The following is a 23,441-nucleotide window of genomic DNA, read 5'->3' as shown; positions in this document are numbered from 1 at the left end:
TCGCTTACTCGCGAGTAGCCGGGAAAAGCCACAGACTGGGCACAGCGCTCATAAGGCCGGACCGGCAGGAGAGGGGGATGGCGGAGGGCGACACGGGAGACGGGGAGGGATGGTGGAGGGCGACACGGGAGATGGGGACGGATGGCAGAGGGCGACATGGGAGAAGGGGAGGGATGGCGGAGGGCGACACGGGAGATGGGGAGGGATGGCGGAAGGTGACACGGGAGACGGGGAGGGATGGCGGAGGGCGACACGGGAGACGGGGAGGGATGGCGGAGGGCGACACGGGACGGGGATGGGGAGGGAGGGCAGGGAAAGAGTGGGCAGGGGGCTTAATTAAAAAAAGGGTGGGGGGCTTAAGTAAAAAAAAACCCTTACCTTCTCCGGAGTCTTCGGGGCGCACATGGCCCCTTTAACAACAACAAAAATTGGCTGATGCTACAGGGCTTCCGCAGTCCCTGCGCGTAGGCCGTCTAGGAGGCGGGGCGGCGCATGCTGAAGTTAGCGCGCCGTCGCCTCGCCTCCCTGCCGGCTTATCCGGCAGGGTCTAGCAAGGCCCTGAGTGTCTGGTTAAAATCTGAAGATCACCATTTTTCTCTATGGGCACTTGGTGGCATTGTTCTTCGTTGGCCTCAATATTCTGAAGACCCTAAATATTTTATGGTGGTATGGGATTTAGTTAATATATAATAGAAATAACTAGTAAAATATAAGAAAAGCAAAGGGAGGCATGGGGGGGGGGGAAGAAGGGAAGGTTTTCTACTCTAATTTCCAATACAAAATATTTAGGACCTAAATATTTTGCTTTGGAAATTTGAGAAGAAAACCAGTTCAGTATGAGTCCAGAAACACCAATAAGGATTGCAATGGTGTGTGTGATTAATATTTTTCTTTTTCTTTGAGTGTAGTAAGAGTTGTACTGTGTTAGGTTATATAAAGTTTGTTCCAAACTTTGGTGTTTTGTAGCATTATTTCACAATTTTCAGTAACAAATATTATACCCTCTGGCTTTCTCTTCTTTAGTGCTATGTTCCTCCAATATTTCATTGGTTTTCAGACTATCTATATTTAGGAAACCTAAATATAGGTCTCATTGACTTTTCTGCCATGGAACCCTCAGTGTACTTGCTGTGGAAGCCCCTGGGGCATCTTCTGGGATGCACTCAATTCCTGTAGCTAGGCCTATTGGGTCCTTTGAGAAGTAAAGGTGCATCCTAGAACACACTCTTGTGGATCCGCATTGTAGTAGAAAATTCGAGGTATTGCACAAAGCGTTTTTCAAGAAAACTAACTGCCTGCCATTGCTGATCTTTTCACTGAGGTACTCCTGATGTACTTCCCAGGAATGCACAGGTTCTGTAGGCCACAATTAGAAGCTGCCACTCTACAGACCATAAAATACTTGACATGGCTAGGAGAAGTGAAAGCAATTTTCTCTGGGTGTTTTATCATGTTATCTTGCAGCCCTATCTCATCTATGTATACCCAAAAGTAAGTCCCACTGAGTCCAGTGGTATTTATTCAGTTACATGTATACACATTTGCAGGTTTTGTCCTCATTTGTGCCTGTTAGAAGGTCTGCCCTATATCATTAGAAAAATTGGCTTGGATCACAATAATTGTTCTGCCAGGGGAAGGATACTGCTTCCAGAATGGGACATCCATGTCCTCTCATCCTATCTTCAGCCCCCTCCCCCCCTCCCGGCTGTGTGGCATCTACAGTAAATCTCCTCCTCCAACCCACCCACCCCAGAGCAGAATTTTAAGGTGCACAGGGGTCTGCAGTGGGGACAACAGGACACAGAAGTCTCGTTCCACCAATAGTATCTTTCCCCCTGCAGAAAAACTATTCTGATCCAAGCCAAAATTTCTAACAATACAGGGTAGATGCTTCTAATGATACCGGGTGTCCTGCTGGTGGAACTATACTAACTCCAACCCTTTGTAAGGAGTGGTTGAGGTGGATTGGAATAGAAACCCCCCCCCCTGCAGATCAAGAAGTGAATTAGAGGATAAAAAGTGAAGCACATTCTCAAGGAAAATGGACACAAATTCTAAGGAGAGAAGAGTTTGAGCATAATTAGAGAAACTCAAGGAAAACCAATGGTTTTAATGTGAATGCGTACCTCCATTCCCAGCCATCCATTATGAAACACTTTGGCTATTTCAGGTTTTGTTCACAGGAGTGCACTGGAGGTCACTCCCATTGTGAAAACTGTAGTGTGTATTCATGAGCCAAAAGTATACCAAGAATCCTAGAAACAGCTTGGCTTTTCTGTGTCAGTCTGTTTCATACATAAGCTGGTACAAGTCCTTCTGGTATCTTGATTTTCATTATGAAAGTGACTTGTGTTCTTGAACAAAAACTGTTCTGTTGGTGGAGACCTTCAGATTCTACTACCATTAATACAGCTGAAACAAATAATATGATGGTATTCTGAAAATATTATTAGGTATTTCATCCTTTTTAGAGTGGATGCTGTGTTCAAGGATATTTTTTCCTTGAAAAGCTAGTTGCCTAAGAAGTATCTCAGGGTGACCATATGAAAAGGAGGATAGGGCTCCTGTAACTTTAACAGTTGCATGGAAAAGGGAATTTTAGCAGGTGTCATTTGTATATATGGAGAACCTGGTGAAATTTCCTCTTCATCACAACAGTTAAAGCTGCAAGTGCCCTGCCCTCTTTTAAATCAGTCAAAGATGCCCCCTGAAGATCAGTTTTGATGCTATGAAGTTTGCTCTTGGTGGTACTCATACAAGGTAAAATCACTATCCGGACAAAATAAGAAAATTGGAAGGATTAACTTGTGTCTACTCCTGTTTTAGATGTACATATGCTAAGATTCTGGAAATGGATCTACAGTATACGCTTGATCAGCACATCTCTCTTTCTATATGGTTTAGGTCTGATTCCGGGTTATTTGTGCTTACATACTAATGAGTTTTAAATAGTTTTGAGATATCAAATTTGTCACAGGGCTATGTAAATTTGCCTTATGTTTTTGAATGGAAGCAATACTAAGTTGTGAGGAAGTGACCATGAAAAAGGCTGGATCGTTCATTAATGAGGCAAAGAATAATCCCCCCCTTTTTTTTTTTGCTCTTTCAGAAAAGAAATGGAATACTAGCTTTTAATCAGGATTCTGAAGTTTTTCATTATGTCAGAAGCTGACTTCAAGGTCTGGAGTGCAATATGTAGTATAGAATGTGTGGCTTCCAGCAAGCATACGAACAGACTAACCCTCTGCCCCTAATGGGTACAAGAACATCCCTCTGGATTATAGGTTGTCTGTTGCAATGTCTCTTCCAGATTGTTATGTTTCCCCCCAGTACTCCATAAGCAGTGTGATTCCTTCTCAAATGGGACAGGGAGTACATACTCAAGATCACTTATCTTGGATTAGTAAATCATTAATGTTCCTTAATCACTGGTTTCGTCCCACAACCAGGAGGGGTAAAGAGCAGTTCAAGTATCACACCGCTCCTTAAGAAATGTTTAAAATGCTAAATCTTCTAAAGCCTTTCTTCATAGGGAAGATACTCCAACTTCCCTGTTAATTTTAGTTGTTCCTTTCTGTGTCCTTTCTAACTCTAATATATGCTTTTAGGGATGGGGAGAGAGAACTATACACAGCATTCTAAATGCGGACACACCAGAGACTTCTATAATGGCATTATATATTACTTACTGTTTTATTTTCAAACCCTTTCCTAATACTACTACTACTATTATTGAATTTGCCCTTTTCACTTCTATAGTACACAGAGCAACAAATGTATTGGTGTGTATGAGGACAGGAGTGCAGTGTAGGCTAGTAAATGTGTAAATTAAGCATTATTTTAAAAAGAGTTCCAAGAGGGACAAGTGCATACATATGCAAAAATTAGTACTGGGCCAACAAGGAGCAAATTCACATGAAATGGAAAGAACTATAACAAGGGGCGGCTGGGACAGGAACTCACGTTGCTTCCAGGGGGGATGTCTGTGTGACGTCGCATTGGAAGGTGATGAGGTGAAAAGCCTGCAGCATCGCTGCTGTGAGGCGAAATTGAAAAAACTAGATGGGGGAGCACAGGCTGTCTGGCCAGGAAAAAATCCCTGCCCCCTGCCCCCTGGGTAACCTGTGGTGACCTCAAAGCAAAGGTAAAAGTAGCAGTAAGTTGAGTCTGAAAATACGCAATTTCGGGGGTGGGGTGGAAATCCCAATGTGGCTGCGAATTGGCGCCTGCGTCATAATAACAACACAGCGCCACAACAGGGTTAATAAAATGTATAGACACCCCTCAGATGAGGCTTTTATCATGCAATTGCCCTGCCTTGTTTGTGGAATTTTACGAGGTGTGACACTGTCACCCACTTGTAACCTTCGTATACTTTCACATTGCTGTTTTCTTTCTTCTTCCCACAAAAAAATCCATTAAGGAGGAAAAGATGTAATTGCTGCACAATATCTTTTGATTGGTAGCTCTAGGAGCAGTCTGTGTGGAAGCACTCGTGCTAAGAGAATAATTTTGAGCAACTTCTATTCAAGTCCATGCTGGCAGGGGTCACGGCCAGCCCTTGTAGTGCTGTGGTCAGCTGCTGCTCCAAATGGCCACCTAATTTGACTCCAGAGCAAGCTGCCTCTCATGTGTGTGTAGGCACAGAGGCTTCAGTTTCTGGTGACTGATGTCTGGAAGTGAGTACCTTATAGCAAGACTAACCCAACAATAGCAATTACCATAAGCACGCCAGCAAGAATACAGATGCTGATGAAGACAATGTCGCTGGTGTCCTGGCCTTTGCTCTCATATACCTCTGCTGCTTCTACCTCCTCTTGTTGGTATTCTAACAGGTTCTCAGCATACTGGCTCATCCTGTAGGGATCGGAGGCAGAGATAAGATTCACAGAGGCCTCTTTCTTTTTAGGCTCACACTGCACTTCATACCGGTGAACGTCCTCTTCATTTCCATTCGAAAAGTCAATATATAGGATGCTGACAATCACAGATGTGTTATTTCTTTTCTAAAAGACAAAAGGAGAGAAGTAACCTATGAACGACTTCCTTTTCTACACCAATAATAGATCTTCCCCCAAAAGTGAGGCTGTCTTGTCTTGTGTAATACTCTGGAAGGTATTCATTTTATCTTTAATATTTTTGTTAACTTCTTAGATAAAATAAATTACATAATGTTGTACAAGGCAATAGAATCCAGGCAGCATGCCCAACTTGTGATCAACCAAGCTGGACATGGCCCAGAAGCAATATATCGTGGCTGCTACGCGTTTGACAGCTCGGTGTTTTTGCAGTGCCCAACCAGCAGCAAAACTGGAGGCTTATTGAGCCCCCAGTGCACTACCGTACATGGTTGGTTTGGTGGATGTCATATTTTGCAGGCCTATAAGAAGGACAGAAGGCAACATAGGTTAGCAGGTTTACAGATAAAGTTTCAGGAATGGCGCAGTGTTGAGTATATGCTTTGCATGCAGGAGGTTCCCGGTTCAATCTCTGGCATCTTCAAGTAGGGCTGGGAAAAAATCCTGCCTGAAAGCCTGGAAAGCTGCTGCCAGTCAGTGTCGACAGTACCAATGGTCTGACTCAGTATAAGGCAGCTTCCTATGTTCCTAAGTGGGTTAGTTACAAATTGTACAAACATCAAACCGTAACAAGCTTTTAATAAAGCAGAGTGAGATATGTGTGTTCATGCTGTGACATTCAGAACATGTACATTTTTTTTATGTATTTCAGTGGCAGAGATACAGAAGATTCTATCTGACTTGCATATGCTATGGATGCAGACCAGACAGCAAGAAAATCAATATGATTCGCCCGATTATGAGCTACTCACAGCTGGTGAATAATCTTTTTCTTTCTAAAGGTATGCCATACCCTCCCTACCCAAAGTACATCAGTCAATCAATGTATGCCTTTAACAGAGCATGCATTAAAATGCTTGTAGAGCTTTCCTTTTCAAAGAGGGAATGGTGCACAAAAGAAACCAACAGATCTGGTGCCAGGAAAAGTACTTCTCAAACTCCATGAAACTAGAAAATGCAAAATTTGATTACTCATTATATGAACATCCCATCTTGCCACTGTACATCTGGCCTGGGACATCAGTTTTAAGAAATAAAGCGAGAAATACATGTGTTTCTTAGGCAATTGTTCTGGATAAATTTCTTTCGTATCTCATGGAATCACAAAATGGTACAATAAAGGACAATCTTAAGTCTGAAGGATTTTTGATCACGACTTATAAAAAGTGTGACTGGGGGAAGCCTTGATTCAAGCTACTATATGAAAATATTCTGAATAATTCATGAGTTTTCTGGCATTCCCCAGCAATACTCCCCCCCCCCGGAGAATTTTAATGAGCGATTTTGATGCTCAGCACCTTTGACTATCAAGCCAGTGGCCTAACGCTTAGATGTGCTACCTAGGATCTACTATTTTATCTTTGTTCTCTGCCACTGTGTGGTCATAGACACGTTATTTAATCCAAGTTTTTAATGTCATCTTTGTTCTTTGTACATCAGTGAGTCAACAGATGATACAGACCTAAAACAAAAATTTCTGGAGAACCAGACAGTGAAAGAACCCAGAATCAGTGGACACCTTTAAGAATGTCGGACTTAGAGCCCGAGGCCCTATAATCAGATCTCCTGAAGTTGTTGTTTTTTACTTTAAAAAAATGTGTCAAACTGGATTTAGGCAGTGGTGCTAGGGAGAAGCCAGCTTTCCCTCTCTTGCCATTTCTCTAATTGATGTACCCAGCCCTACCCCAGTAGCTGCTGTTAGGGCCAATGGGAATTTTTCTTGCAATACAAACAGAAGCTTCAAAGGAATGGTTTTCATCAGGACCTCAGCAGGGGAAGAAAGGGTTAAATCCCCCCTCCCTGCCTACTGTGTTCCCAATAATCATCAGCCCCTCCCTGGGGCTGCTCTTTGCATTTTAAAATACTTGCACATTAAATGCAAAGACCATTTAACATGAAGTTTAGTTTGGCCCTCTGTTTTTCTTTGCGCAACCTGAGAATAATTTAACACATGGTGAACATCTGGAAGAATTTTGCTTAGTAAACAGCTTAGAGTTCCCCATATGAAGTAGTGGGCATACATTCTTATTATCATGATCACTTCTTCCAGAAAAATCATTATACCAGGCTATCTGCCAGAGTGTGGGAATAAGATTCTACCTTAGAGTGAAAACTGAGTCACAATGGGCTTTCTATCTACACTTGAATACATGGGATACAGTTCAAGGAACAAAAATAAAACCACATTTGCATTACACATTTCTGTTTAAGCATCAGTTTATAGACTACTTAGTTCAAAGCATAACAAGGATAATACGTTTATCTTAGACAAATAATAAGAGCCAATATCCCCAATGACTAAGACCTGGGATCAATGTGGCAGAAGCAAGGGGAAGGGGCAGCCATCAGCTGTGTGACCATTAATATATCCAAGGGTTAGATGGTGTGGGTGAGCGCCTGGATGCAATATCACACAGGAACCTCATGTAAGAACCTAAGAAGTGCCCTGATGCTGGATCAGACCAAGGGTCCATTTAGTCCAGCACTCTGTTCACACAGTGGCCAACCAGCCATCGGCCAGGGACCAACAAGCAGGACATGGTGCAACAGCACCCTCCCACCCATGTTCCCCAGCAACTGGTGCACACAGGCTTACCGCCTCGAATACTGGAGGTAGCACACAACCATCAGGGCTAGTAGCCATTGATAGCCTTTGCCTCCAGGAATTTACCCAACCCCCTTTTAAAGCCATCCAAATTAGTGGCCATCACTACATCTTGTGGTAGTGATGGCCAGCACCTTGAGTTCCATGATGGATGGTATATAAATGGATTAAATAAATAATGTCTATATTATATAATCCCTTTTCCTCCTATTTCCCCCTGCTTGCTCCCTTATTTGTTTAATAATACAACCTGGGGTAGTCATGTGCCCTCTTTTACAGAGGGCAGTCCTCTATTTGAAGAGCTGTCCTGTCCAATTCCACTTTAAAGATCAATAATCATAAGAACTGTTGCTCATCATCAATTAGCATGTGAGCAGCAGACTAAACAGGCAGTCACATGGGTCATATGGTCACAATCTTCCACACTATGATGAGATGTACTTTTTTCTATTACATTATAATAATTATTTCTAAATTTGTGACTATACATACCAACGGATGTTCATTGTACCCCTGTAACTACTACAGTTGCAGCTGTACAGTATGTGAGGCCTGGGGAGCCAGCCTTTCACCAGGACACAGCATTATTACATAGAAGTCTGGCTTCTCCCACAGCCCCCACTGATCACTTACCTGCGGTTCTGTACCACAGGTTTCAAACCTCGCATGTATCCTAAAGTTCAAGCCAACCACTTGTGCAGGGCAGGATGGGATCCCTAAATATATCTTATTTCGCTCCAGCTGGGCCAGTGACTGCATAGGGATCTGGATCTGAAACTCTGTCCGTGTGCAGCTGATATTCATGGGGACAACTGCAACAGAGGAAACAAAGCAAATCAAGAATCTTCTCTGAAATCTCATGAGGTTAGTGACAAATAAACAGCAACATCCTCAGAGGTGAATCATGGGCCTAGCAGCACAACACTATCTAGATGGAAGTTAATGGCCTAGGGTATTCTGTATATAGACAGGGTATAAATTGAATTGATGATGATAATGATGATGATGATGATGATAAAAAAACACACAGACAAAGAAAGACAAAGAGGGTGAAAATGGAGGGCCTGAACCTACAAACTCAGAACTTAGCCCAGGCATGGAAAATCTGGAAAGAGGAGTTCAATCTCTATGTGGACATCATGATGGCAGATAAAGAAGAGTCTGTGAAAATGAGGGCTTTTCTACACTAGGCATTAACCGTGTGCTTGTCATTCCCTACTCACAGTTGTTTACAGGTTCTTAATAATGTTGTGACCTTCCAGTTTCACTTCTGAGTCTAACCAAAACTTTTTGCGAGTTTTTTAGAGAAGGGAAAATGCAGCATTTCATTATGAAAGTGAAAAAGCAATGTTTTCTTTTGTGTATTTGTGGTATTCTGCTATAGCACAGTGCCTCCTAAAGGTTATGTAGTGGAAAAGCAGAAAAGGAAACACACTTTGTATATTGCTCAAATCTCAATTCTGCAACGAAACCAAAACTAGATATAACTGATTAACAGCCTCATGTAGAAAACATCTGGTATGGGTGATACATTCTTAAAAGCTGATTAGTCTCTGTACATCCAGGGCTCTATCCCTGTCTTTGGACAACTCAGCTGCCCTGCAAATCTCCAAGCCTTTCTCTAAGGACAAGTCTGCTTCTCTCAGGAAATTCTCTCATACTTGAGTGTCTTGTATTACTCACGCTATCTGGTCCCTTATCAAGGAGTCTTTGATATCTCCAAAATAGCAACTCGCTAACGTCTTTAAACTGGTACAATATTTCTCAATGCCTTCCCCTGTTGCTTGGGTCTGCAAGAAAAACCTATATCTTCCCCATGTTTCACTGTTTCTGGGGTCACAGAGGGCATCAAACCAATCTGTTATCGTAGGAAAAGTACTCTGTGCTTGGGGAATGTTGGCACACAGTACCTCACTTATTTCTCTCCCACTTTCTTCAATCAAATAGACAAAGGGGAGAAATTTCACCAGTACACATATGGATGCATAGTAGATGTCCAAACTGACCATAAACCTCTGGAAAATATAGGGGTGGGGAATTACTCATTGTAGTAGTTGTTGTTGATTTGTTGTTTCAACCATCATGGTCATATCAACTTTACAGTTGCAATACAGATGCAAAACTCTACAATGCAAAGAAGTATCTTTTGTATTTTACTTCTTTGCATTGTAGAGTTTTGCATCTGTATTGCATCTGTAAAGTTGATATTACCATGATGGTTGAAACAACTACTACTACTCACTGTACCAAAGCATCTACAATGCATGATGACGTGTCTGCAGAAGTATGATATACAAATCAACTACTACTCTGGCAGAGACCTAGTGCTAGGAATTGCCCTGAGCTGGGCATACCTACCAGAAGCTGCCATGGAGGGATCAGTAGAATCAATATGGTACAGTACATACTCATATCTAAGGAAAGACTCAGAGAGATTCAGCAACAAAGAGAGGAAGATAACATCCTCCAGAGACTAAAACTCATGATATGACATGAGTTTGTTGGCTAGAAACAAAAGATCATGTACCACAAGAGAGAACGCTATTCTTCCAGATATGGGATGAACTGTGTACAGAATGACATCATCTTCCGGGAAGAAAGAGCAGTTATCCCAGAAGCCCTTTAGACAGAAATCATGCACAAAGTGCAATCACGACATATGGGAATTGAAGGATGCCTATGATGGGCCGGGGAAGCAGTTGATTGGCCATTCATGGGGAAATGTGAAGTGTGCTGATCCTGGGAAGACCACCAACCCAAAGAAACACTATTATAGTATGACATTCTAGAGACCTTGGCGAAAAGTAGGGCTGGATTTGTTTAGCTGGGAAGACAAGGAGCACATGATTATTATAGTTTTGTGTTTTTATTCAGATTTTGGTGAGATAGACTACTGGTTAGACAATTCTGCTAGAACAGTTATACATAAGCTAAAAACACACTTTGCACAATATGGGATATCAGGCACTACGTTCAGACGTCACTTTAAGCCATGATGGGTTTTGAAAATAAGCAACTGTTTCCCCCTACACTATCAGACAAATAAACTACTGTGTGTCATTTGACTCATTCGCCTGCCCCTTGTCCTGCTGCTGTCCTCCCGCCTCTGAAATGCTGAATGTTTTCAGCATTGGGACAAAACTTCATACCCAGCCTCCCCCAGCCAGGAGGCACCTGATCCACCATCAAGCCCTTGTGCTATAACTCACCAAGGAGGGAAAATCCCAACTGCCCTGAAAGGGGGAATAGCTAGAAAACCTTGGGGGTTTGCCACATTGAAACCAAACCTAAGAGTCTGGCTCCTCTACTGAGGAGACACTCAATGTACTATGAAAACCCAGTGCCCTAACTCTGAAAGCAGTGAAAATCCCAAGTGGGGGGAGATTCCCTATAACACCTGGGGGTGGGCTGCTGCTTGATCAGGACCAAACCGCATAGCCTGCCTCCTCTGCTGGCTTGGTCTTTTTAACATGTTCCTAATCAGTTATCCAGCAAACAGCAGAGTGGCAGCTGTTTTGACTGCTCTTGCCACACAGCTCTGTAGCCAGCTAAAATAACCCACTGAGTCCACCACACAACGCAATAACCTGTGATGATTAAAATAAGCCACTCTGCAGACCACTGGTTATCAAAGTGGGCTATTTTGTCCAAATAAGCTATCATAGGTTAAAAAATCTCCCACCAGATGTCACAATAAGCCATGAAGGGTTAATTAATCCATCATGGCTTAATTAACCTATCATGGGTTATTGTATTGTCCGAACCCAGTCACTGTGTGTTCAGCAAATAATGGCCCCTAGTTTGTTGAAGCAGAATTCCAGAAATTCAGCAAGTGCTGGGATTTCAAACACACTACTTCATCACCTGGGCATTCACAAAATAATGGCAAACTAAGAAACTCTTGAGAAAAGCAAAAACAGCAGGGATAGACCCCTATCTAGCACTTCAAGCTCATTGGTACACTCAATCCAAGGCTTAATCTGAAGTCCAACACAAAGGTAAATGAGCCGAAGAATGAAGACACCTTTACCAACAAGTGGGAGGCTATTAGGGCCAGGGGTTACAGGAACATCCCTTGGTGAACTGAGGGGATAGCAGCAACAGAGACAGGCCCTGTATTAGAACCGATCAGCCTGATATCTTTCAGTACTATAGCCAGGGGACACAGTGAGAATCCAACTCCTAACAAAATAGGACAGAGTCTGTCACAAGGCAACTGTAATTCAACATGATAACCCACGTTCATATAAGGTACAGATGGGGAGCGGACAAATAGTGAGATATAACAGAAGACATCTAAAGAAAACAACAGAAGAATAGGGTGATGTCATGGATTAGAATGAGGACAAGCATGTAACCAGCAGAAAATCCTGTGGGATGAGACAAGCAGGGAATCTTTGCCATGTGCTGACCAGGGCAGAGGCATGCCAGAGGATAATCCAGGGAAGATGAAGGAAGAGACTGCAGCAAGGACAGACCCTAAGTCTAGAGGGGAGAAGAATAACGGATGGAAGCTGAAGGATGTCATCACTGAACTCAGACACACTTAAAGTGGGCAAGTTACTAAGAGACCTGCACTTCTGAAAAACTATATGTAAAGTTTGTTTGTTTTTTATTTTTTTCTTTCTTTCTCAAAAGAGAAGGGATGTAACAATATGAAAGAACTATTAGATTTAGCCTGAGTGTGTTCTGCTTCTTGGGAGGAGCCAGGAAGTAATTGAGGGCAGGACCTACTGCTTCTGGCCAGAGGACAGAGTGGCCACAGCCTGAGCGAGCTCTGAATAAAGAAGCCCTTGTTTAAATAAAACTTGGTTGTTTGAATCTGTGGAGTGCAGTCCACCAACTCTGAAAGATGATTGACAATTGTAAATGTGTAATGTCTGAACTGGGCCCACCAGAATTCAGCCAACACAATACAAACCAAGATGACATTAAGATAGAGGAACTGCATTGCAGAAAATCAGCTCTAGACAACTTAATTCTAGAGGTGCTTTCGGATGAGGCTTTTTTAGCGCCATCACCATCACAGAATTTAACAGGGTGTCCAGATGTCATGTCTTCCACTCATAACCCTTCCATGTTTTCCCACTACTTCATCTGTCTTTTGTCTTACTGTAGAGGGAAAAACGGAATTGCTGCACAATGCGTTCTGAAAGATAGAGCTAGGAGCCCTCTGTCTGGAAGCACTCTAGATAACTTAAACAAATGATCTAATTTTATTTGATGTGCAGTTGGTCTATGTTAGAAGATTGGAAACAACAGAAGATTGGAAACAAAGCTGAAAGCATCTACTGAATGTTCGTTGGCCATGTGTATACGAAGCAGAAAATTACTAATCACAATACCTACTGTTTTGCATAGTTATATAATTTGTATGCCACTACATTAACAATTTGGTAGTTTACTCCCCGACATACACTTGCACTTTCTGATAACTTCTAGCTTGTGACATTAATATTTTCCACAATAATTATCTTCAACCTTGTTCTGAAACATATATTTTTAAAATTCTACGCAGCGGGGAAGAGATCAGTCAGTGGGCCTTACCTCCAATGTATGCTACTGAGAAGCCTCGGCTGGCTGTGTTCCTATCCGTGTGAAGGACCAATAGCAGTTTGTTTCGACTGGATATAATAGGAGACAGCGTTTCTCTCCCACACCACTTCCCCAGCATAGACGCCTTCTCGGTGCCTCCATCAAACACAGCCAGATGGTCATAATCACAGCCATCTGTCAGGCTGTTCCGCCCCTCGAGATCCAAGTCCAGGAAAAAGACTTTGATTCGATATCCTAGGGGCAGCTGGATGGTCCAGTGACACTTGATATTATTGGGGTAAGAGTTGGGATACTGAGGACTGGAGAAATTTCCTTTGACGGCCGTATACACCTCCTGACATGCACCTGGTTACAGAAGAAGAAAGGGAATGTGATACAATTTAAGCAGCCAGAATATTATCTTTAATTTGTTGTAGTAGTGCTTAAAAACTCCCCCCCCCTTCAGTGGAATGAGCCATTTCATTTTAGCTCCTACTTAAGTTTGACTGTGAGGCTGCAAAACTATTTATTTTGTTTATTTATTAAAACATTCATATCCCGCCCTCTATCACTGGGATCTCAGGGATCCCACTAATAGGAAACTGGTGGTCTATGTTGAAAACTAGCTGGATCCTGAAAGTTGGCCATGCTGAATTCTGTGGCTGTTATATCAGCCTATGTCTATCAGAGTTCAAAGTTGCTGGCAGTTTGATACTGGGTATGTGCCCATGATGTCCACACTGTGCCCTAGGATAATTGGACATTAGATGCAGATGGATGCACAGTCAAACCCCGTGATCTGCACCACAGATTACAATTGCATGATTACAAGTCCAGTGCAGGTACCTTTTCTACACTACTACTGATTTGGGAGGTACAAAGTGCACCTTGACTGTTTTGCCTACTACCTTCCATGTAAAAGCTGCAGTTTCAGATAGTACAGCCATACATGTTTACTGCCTGTTACTTTATTTCATTTATTTAAAATATTTTGATCCCATCTTTCCTCAAAAGTCTTCAAAGTGGGAAACAAAATGAGTTAAAACTACAAAATACAATTAAAACTACAAAGGCATCAAAACAACAGAGGTTAAAACAATAAACAAAATGCACTCAATAAAGAATTAAAACAGCTTCCAACAAATTTAAATCACTTAACCAAAAGCCTTCCTACAAAGGGAAGACTTTACAATGTGGCAAAAGGCCATTAAAAAGGTAGCAAGATGGTCTTCCCTTGGGAGAGAGCTACAAAGCCTGGGTGCAGCTATTGAAAAGGCCCTCTCCTTGGTCCAGACCAGATGTAGTTCAGCGATCAAGTGGATGTGATAAACTTCAGATCTCATGATGGGTTGCATTCAGAAGAAATACTCAACATGCAAAAATAATGGCTGCCTTTATCAGATCAAAATGAACATTAGAATCAGATCTATATATTTTTTAGGCTAACATTGGTTTAATCCCACTGATTAGGAGCATCTAGAAGGTTTAAGATTCACAATGATTATGAAATACTAAGAGCTTTTCTACATAAGGCTGTTAATCGCTGTATCTACTTTTGGTTTTGTCTCAGAACTGAGATTCGAGCTCTACACAAAGGCCTCTTTTCCTGCTTTCCCACTACATACCCTCTAGGTGGCATTGTGCTATAGCAGGATATCACAATTACACAAGTAGGGAAATACCTTTTCTCTCATTTTCAGAAATAATACCTTTCCCCACTACTCTAACCCACCCCCAGGAAAGTGCTCTTTAAACCTAACAAAACTGGGTGGTCATGATATTATCTAAAGAACACGTAAACAACCATGAGCAAGGAATCACGAGTGCACAATAAATGCCTTGTGTAGAAAAACTCTAACTTAAATGAAAGCAATACTCGTCCATGTAGTGAGGGCAGCATTTCTCTCCCAATTTACATTTTGGGGGAAGGGTAGTGGATAGCCATCCTCCCCCCTGCCCCCAGATGACTTCTTGAGCTAACAGAGATCATGCCACAACTGATGCATGTGAGAAGTTAATACTGACTTAAAATGTAGAATGTTTTCCATACCTGAAAAGAAATACACCTTGAAACCTCTGCCTGCAATGTTAAAGTCTGATTTGAATACAACCAGTAGTTCATGTGTGGAAGAGACCATATCTGGGGGCTTCACATTCCCACAATAGTGACTGAGAAGAGTATCCCCCATAGTGGGCCCATCAAAGATGGCCACATAATCAAAATTGCACTGCTCATCATTTTCCATCTGGAAGTCAACAAAAATCAGTTTGACGACAGAATTTGAAGTTGCCTGAATGACCCAGTGACATTCAGCATTGTTGGGGTAATTCTCTGGGTAATCAGGGCTTGTTATAGATCCAGAAAGGCCGGTGAGCACTCCCCCACAAACATCTGGAAGCAAGAAGGGACAACATATTAAAATAAACACAGACATAGCTTGCAATCCAGAAAAATGACAGAAAAAATCAGCCACTTCAAACTGAATAAGGGTCCTGAGCTCAGTGGTAGTGCACATGTTTTGCATGTACAAGGCCCCAGGTTCAAACCCTGGCAGGGCTGGGTAAGAATCCTGCCTGAAACCCTGGAGAGCCGTTGCCAGTCAGTGTCAACAATACTGGGTTAGATGGATCAATGGTCTGACTCAGTATAGGGCAGCTTCCTATGTTCCTAAATGATGCAGGGAGCAGGGATGCCGTACATGCATAGTAAAGAGGAGTCTCCGGCGCCTGTGTGTAAGAGTGTAAAAGCTCGGTGAGAGATGAAAAAGTATCAGTGAGAGCATGATATAAGAACCAGTCCTCTATACCCATTGAAGTATCTAGATTGTGGGAGGCCTTGAAGATAGGTACAATTAACAGAGGATTTTCAAGTTCATAAAGTTTGAGAAAAGTTGCATTACGTGGTGGTCAGTCACCATCATATTACAAAGCTAAATGCTATTAACAAAAACCACAGGCTCTCTGGCAGCTGACAGAGACTGCTGTCTTCAAATTGCTTACTCTGGAGTAGTCTTACTGAAATCAACAGCGTTTACTACTACATCATAAATGGTTTGCAGATCACAGCCTGAGTTCTCATTGTTGGGTCAATTTCTGCTTTCAATTACACCAAGGCATTCATGAAGAAGCAATAAAACTGTAAAGAGAGAGCAGAATTAAGCTTGCAACCCCTTGCCTGCTGATGCTGGCCCCTGAGAGAGAAAGAATCTAATGCTACTCCTGCATCCCTGGGCGAATGTTCAGGAAACACCCTTGAGAAGAAAAAATACATTTGCACTTGTAATCTGAGTGCATTATATTCCTGAAATCACTAAGAGTAAGCATAATAAAACTTGATTACTCCATAATGCCATTTCTATGGGCTCATCCTGGAGCAAAATCACAGTTTAATATGAAGACCAAAAGGAAAAAAACACCACCAACAACAAAACATATTCACTGCTTAGTGAGGACTTCCAAATGCTCAAGAAATCTGAATCAAAAAAGTGATCACTAAGCAGAATTTAAACCATATTTTAAACTGCCCTTCTTAAGTTCGCCTTAGTGTGAAAAGCAGTAGCTGTGTGGTGTGGGGATGGAACTCTCGTGTGGCGTATTGGACCATGACTGGGAAGACCTAAGCTCAATTCCCTGTTCAGCCATGAAGCTGACTGAATGTGTTTGTCCCAGTCAGTCACTCTCAGCCGTTAGGCAGAGTGAGGTGATTGCTTCAGGCAGCAGAAAGCAGGAGGTGGCAGCAAGGTATTGGAGGAAAGAGCTATTTGCCAAGCAGCCTGTCCTGTGCCCCCTGTGTGATGGAGGATGCTGTCTCATTGCCAGCGTTGAAGAAAATGTCAACTGCCAGTATGGTCAGGTTTTATACATGGAATGAAAGGGGGTACAATTTTGTTCTTCACCTCAGGCAGCAAAATGTTTTGGCCAGCCCTGTTCCCAGCCTAGCATACCTGGATCCATAGGCAGCTGCACCAAGTCCTGATTTGAAAGGTATAGCATCCCAGAGACCAATGGCCTCACCTGGAGAAACTGAAAGTGCAGCAACCTGAACACACCATTCTGATGACCAGACAAAGATGGAAGACTAGGCTCCTAAGTATTTATTCCAGGCCTGACCAGTCCAGAGACTTCAGTCTGTCTGCCAATCACATAGGCTGATATTGTACATCCTTATTTGCTTCTATACCTGAAGGAGACTTCAAGCCCTGAGCACACACATACCACAGAAGCTCTCTGAACTATGCCCTAGCTTCAAAGTTGTTTCACATAGCAGAGTCTCTGCCAGCCTCTGCCTAGGTTCATATAACCCGGTAACCCATACTTAGTGGTTGAGTATGGGTTGCTGTTGAATTGTGAGGTGTTTGATGAACTGTGGGTTAGCATATTATCCAAACCCAGGACATTTTCTGCAGGGTGGCTTGTTAACCATGCCAGGTGGCTTGTTAACCATCCTGAACAAACCATAGGTTCTCAACAAAAATAACCCACCCTGCATGGTTAACAAGCCGCCCTGCAGAAAATGTCTCGGGTTAAGACATCACACTAATCCACAGTTCAACGAACAACCCACACTCAACCACAGAGTGAGGGTTAGCATGTTGTGTGAACCCAGCCATTATCTCTCCCTTGTAGCCTTGGGTGCTTATATTTCTGCACGCTTTGTGAGCTAAGGTACCCTTTGACTAAATCAGCCAGTTTCCAGCCTTGCTTCATAACCCACCCCCTACCCTGCTACATGACTGGGCCTGTTTTCTCCTATATAATTTACTTTTCATGCCCGTGGACTCTGTTTGTACAAAAAGGCACACACAGTGTGTGTGTTTTCTTGCTAGCCCTGTTACATTTCCCAGTCATTGTTTGCATGCTACTTCAGCGTTGGCTCTCTTTTCTTCCTCATTTTGGCTTTGCTTGCTTTCACTGTATTTGTTTTGATTGCATGAGTGGTATTGACCCTCTGCCTGTTTGTTGACTCCCAGGTTTGCCTACCTCTTTAGTGAGTTGCTTTAGTTCACCTGGCTGGATTAAAAACTTGTACTTGTCACTTACTTTCTCCCTAGAGCCTTACTCTTGTAAATTTCCCCCCCACCCTACCCAACTTAGGGTCCCTGATTCTGCAAGTTGATGCTGGGTCCATTGGTGTATCACACAGTAACTCTTTGGGGAAACTCCAGTTGAAGACAATTCTAACCTTTTTGGTAAATTGCAGAAAATCCTTGGCTGGCCACATGGTTATCTGAGTGAAATATTATAGTCATGACATTCCAAGATGATGTAAATGGTGGGGGGAAGTTTGTGCCACAGAATTTGCCAAGAAGGTTTCCTTGGTCTTCTGAGACTCCATTGTAGATCTTGATGTAGTCAAATTCACAGTCGTCGTGGTATTCCAGGTCAAAGTGATGAAAGGTGAGCAGAACAGAGGATCCTTCTGTTACCACTATAAGCCACATACAGTCTGTATCATAAGGATAGAGTCCAGGGAAATTTGGGCTTGACACATTGCCATGTGGTGCTGAGAGCACTCCGCCACATTTAATGCCTACAGAAAACACAAACATTTGAAAAACAACCCAGAAAAGATGGTCAGTCCAGCAGCACATAGTAGCCCAATACTTCTGTGTTATAAACAACTGCTTGAAGGACTGTCTAAATCAGCCTGCCCCAGCCCAGTGGCTGATTGGGGGATGTTCAGAGTTGTAGTCCCAACACATCTGGAGGGTACCAGTTTGGGGGAAACTGGTCTGCTGGTTAAAACAAAAAACGAAACACAATAAACCCCCCCCACACCAATGTTTCTTTTTATTGTGACCTTTTCCTCTCTTATTTATGTAAGCCTGTCACAATGCATTTCTCTCTAATACTTTTTTACTGCTTATCTAAGAGGCATTTATATGACCAGTTTTGCTTGCTGAAGTCAATTATCACTTCTCATGAATAGTTTGATATGTGTCCAGATAGTGACTCAAAATGTAGAATTCTATTCCATTTTGCTAACTTTAGTTTGGCATTTTACATATTTTACATGAACTGTAATCCGACCAGAATTTCTGGGCGGATTGAAATAACTGCATTAGCAAGGGATTCTCCATATTCCCTAAATTTGCACAAATGGCATATGGAATTTATTGCCCAGGGGACACTGTAATGAACTATAGGACAGAATCTATATCTAGTAGATAAAGTAACATAGAAGCAACATCACATCAGTCCCTTCACACAGCACATGAAATCAAATTTCTAAATACATTTAAAAGAATTAACAATTGCGTATTATCTTCTCCTGGGTTAGTCAAACATACCAAGCAAGGCTTGGTTTAGGCAAGTTCTATCACAAATTAATTTACCTCGGCAGCCAAAATGATAAATGTATTCATTTCCAAACTTAACTATGAGTTCAGTATTAGAATGCCAGCTTGTTTACACCCCTAGCATATTGGGAAATTAGTGGGTAATAGTTTTTGTTTTGCAATATGCACAACTGGATCATATTGACTTTTAATTAGAAGTCACTCCCACTGATTTCAATGGGACTATGCCTAGGAAAATGTGCATAGGATCGCAACCATAAAAGTACTCCATTGCAGGCTGTATGTTTCCTTCTAGTGGCAATTCAGAATTAAGCAAGGGAACACCTTGTAATGGAGAAGCACTCCAATTAAGAAAAAGTACAAATGGGCCATGCTAATCCTGAAGATTTCCTTCTAACATGGAATCTTTTTTCTAGTTTACACGTATGCTAATAAGACCAAAATAGGGTGATCTTGAAATGAAGAATGAAATCAGAGAAGCATCCAAAGGAAAAAGTGTTATTGTATATGCTCGGGTCCAGGTTATCTGAAAGATCGTATTCTCCCTTATAAGCCTGCCCATGCTTTGAGATCTTCTGGAGAAGCCCTTCTTTCAGTCCCACCATCTTCACAGATGCGCCTGGTGGGAACATGGGAGAGGGCCTTCTTGGTGGCTGCTCCAGTGCTCTGGAATTCTCTTCCTGGGGAAGCTAAACTGACTACCTCCTTGATGTGGTTTCAGAAGCAGGCAAAAACTGCTTTGTTCTGGCAGGCCTTTGGTGAATAATCTGGGCCTCCGTCTATATTAAGGACTTGTAAAATTGTTGTGTAGTTTAAATGTTTAATGTTTTAATATTGTAATATATTTAATTTAAAAAAACTTTTGTATATTTCTTTTCATAGGTTTTAAACTGTTTATGTTTTAAATTTTGTAAGGCTGCATTGAGGCCCAGTATTGGGCAAAAGGCAGGATACAAATAAATAAATAAATAAATAAATAAATAAATAAATAATAATGACTTCAGTTATCCTCACACAGACAGACTAAATGATCATTTTGGTCATGACAAAGAGAAAGAATGTCTACATATCCTAAACAACTGTGCTCTAGAACAATTGTCATGGAACTGACCAGAGGAGAGGTGACCCTGGACTTAATCCTCAGTGCTGCCTAAGTGCAGGGGGTTGGACTTGATGGCCTTATAGGCCCCTTCCAACTCTATGATTCTATGATGCCATGACCTAGTGCAAGACCTAAGTAGTGTTGAACCACTAGGAAACTGTGATCACAGTGTTATTACATTCAATTTAAATGAAAGTGGACAACTGCCAATGAAGTCCAAAACAGCCACATTTGAATTTAAAAGAGGAAACTTCTCAAAAATGAAGGTATTGTTAAAAAGGAAGTTGAAAGGGAAAGTCAAGAAAGAAAAATATCTCTGGAATGCATGGGGTTTATTCAAAACTACAATGATAGAAGTTCAGCTAGAATGTATATTCTAGATTAGACCAAGTCAAAGAGGATGCCACTGTATTTGATGATCAAAGTCAAGGAAGCTATTAGAGTTGAGAAGGCATCCTTCAGAAGATGGAATTTTTGCCCAAATGAGGAGACCAAAAAGGAACAGAAACTGCTTTGGTTGGTTGGGGGGAATGTAGGGTGACCATATGAAAAAGAGGACAGGGCTCATGTATCTTTAACAGTTGCATAGAAAAGGGAATTTCGGCAGGTGTCATTTGTATAAATGGCACCTAAAAGGCCTCTAGCTAAGGCCTTGGTTTCACAAAGCTGAGATTGTGAGAAGCATACCTAAACTGCCAAAAACGTTGTTTTAAAATATCAAGAGAAGGTGTAAGAAGAAGGAAGCTCAACTTCAAAGGTGAGTATCTCCCTCTTAAATGAAGTTGCTGGCTGGTCCACAGAATTTAGAACTGGAATTTTGTTGGCGCCAATTCATAGGATGCTGCTAATAACCTTGATTAGAAAACATTGTTCAACATTTTTCTTTGCATACATTTACATTTTAACCAGTATCTTTAACCCTGCTCAAATGAGCCTGGTAGTTATCCAGAGCCTACAATTATATATCCAATGAGATAAATGAAAATAGTGAAATGTCAGTGCTAAACACTTATAATACACTGCTCTAAACATGAGTCCACAAATATGTCTTCATATCCATCGCTCTATTCAGGTCAATGCATCTTTGGCCTCACTTTTCAAATCTTGTATTCTGTTGAGTAATAATAATAATAATAATAATAATAATAATAATAATAATAATAATAATAATAATAATAATTTTCTTACCCGCCTCTCCGATTGGATCGAGGCAGGGAACAACAGCAAGCATAAAATACATAAAATACTGATTAAAAACATAGTATACACTGTTAAAAGCATCCTAAAGGTATCCTAAAAGTATACTAAAATTCCACTGGATAGGCCTGCCAGAAGAGATCAGTCTTGATAGATTTCTTGACTGCTAAAAGACTGTCAAGCTGACGAGTCTCCTCCAGCAGGCTGTTCCACAGTCTGGGAGCAGCAGAAGAGAAGGTCCTCTGGGTAACAGTTGTTAGTCTAGTCTTTACTGACTGAAGTAGATTCTTCCCAGAGGACCTGAGTGTGCGGGGTGGATTGTACGGGAGAAGGCGATTCCGCAGGTAGCCTGGACCCAAACCATGTAGGGCTTTAAAGGTAATAACCAACACTTTATACTTTGCCTGGAAACTAATTGACAGCCAGTGATGAGGTTTTAAAACTGGTGTGATATGGTCATGCCTAGGTGTACCGGTGACCAGTTTCAGAGCAAGCCTGGGGCAAAGACGACATTAAGACAGCTCCCCTGAGATGAAGTGACTGAAGTGGATTCTTCCCAGAGGACCTGAGTGTGCGGGGTGGATCGTACGAGAGAAGGCGATTCCGCAGGTAGCCTGGACCCAAACCATGTAGGGCTTAAGGTAATAACCAAGACTTTATACTTCGCCTGGAAAGTACTACCCATTATCCTCAATACGAATATTCCTTTTGGCTTTTGGCCTGTCTATCTGATCCAGGGAATTCTTATGGACATGAGAGCTGTGATGTGCATGCAATTCCTTATTTACTCCAGTGGAGGAAGGTTGATCTGTGTGCACATTTCCTTTGCACACTTGGATTCGCTCCATCCATTCCATGAACTGGGGGCAGCCTATAAGTACTAGAGATCCATTTGCACATCTGATTGCATTTGGATCTCTGGAGTGGAGCATATCCGTTTGCCCAAGGACATGTTTGCAAGCCCTTGCTTAATACACACACACACACACACACACACACACACACACACAATGTACGCTGAGCAGACTGCTGAAAGATCTGCAAGAACAGCAGCAGTGGTATATAGCATACCACAATTATTCCATGTCAGCTGACGTTCCGAATTTTTTTAAAAAAGATGAGCATGGAAAACAAAGCATAGAGATCCTCTTTAAAAAGTAAGCATAAAAACTCGCAAACTGGCCCAGACTGCATCTCCCCCCCGCCCACAAAAAAGTCTTACCTTTACCTTTCTTGGCGTTTATCCCATTTGCTGCACACAAGAAAGTTATTGTCAAAACGTGTTTGAGAAGCATCTGCTGCATCCTTTGACACAGCTATGAAGAGTCAAATGGACCCAGTGCCAGAAAATAGCCAAAGTATACTCAATGCAGCCTATCTGAGAGGGGAAAATAGCTGGAGGCCTGTCGAATTAATAATGGAATGAATAATTCATTGCTTGTTTGAATTAGTAACCTGATCTGTTCTTTGCTTCCTTCACTCGGTTTTAACGATCTGGATCAAATGTCCCCAGGATTTACACTGTACCAGGTACCTTGTCAATACACTATATTTGGAAGCAATATTAATGGTTGGGATATGGCGCATAACTGCAGTAAGTCTGTGCTGACAATATGCCCTGAAGG

General features: G+C 42.0%; 1 protein-coding gene across 1 annotated transcript; it reads right to left on the bottom strand.

Annotated features, from left to right (window-relative positions):
• Positions 1 to 4,688: 4,688 nt before the first annotated feature.
• Positions 4,689 to 23,120, bottom strand: CDCP2 (CUB domain containing protein 2). The gene is made up of 6 exons (XM_063118249.1): positions 23,045 to 23,120; positions 18,401 to 18,748; positions 15,269 to 15,610; positions 13,231 to 13,584; positions 8,317 to 8,495; positions 4,689 to 5,006 (listed from the first exon to the last, which is right to left on the bottom strand). The coding sequence occupies exons 1-6, from the start codon at positions 23,118 to 23,120 to the stop codon at positions 4,689 to 4,691; spliced, it is 1,617 nt and encodes a 538-aa protein (XP_062974319.1).
• Between the last annotated feature and the right edge of the window lie 321 nt (positions 23,121 to 23,441).

The sequence above is a fragment of the Elgaria multicarinata genome, chromosome 1 (genome assembly GCF_023053635.1).
Source record: "Elgaria multicarinata webbii isolate HBS135686 ecotype San Diego chromosome 1, rElgMul1.1.pri, whole genome shotgun sequence".
NCBI classification, from domain to species: domain Eukaryota; kingdom Metazoa; phylum Chordata; class Lepidosauria; order Squamata; family Anguidae; genus Elgaria; species Elgaria multicarinata.
The sequence above is the reverse complement of the archived record's forward strand: the minus strand, read 5'-3'. Positions and strand labels throughout refer to the sequence as shown.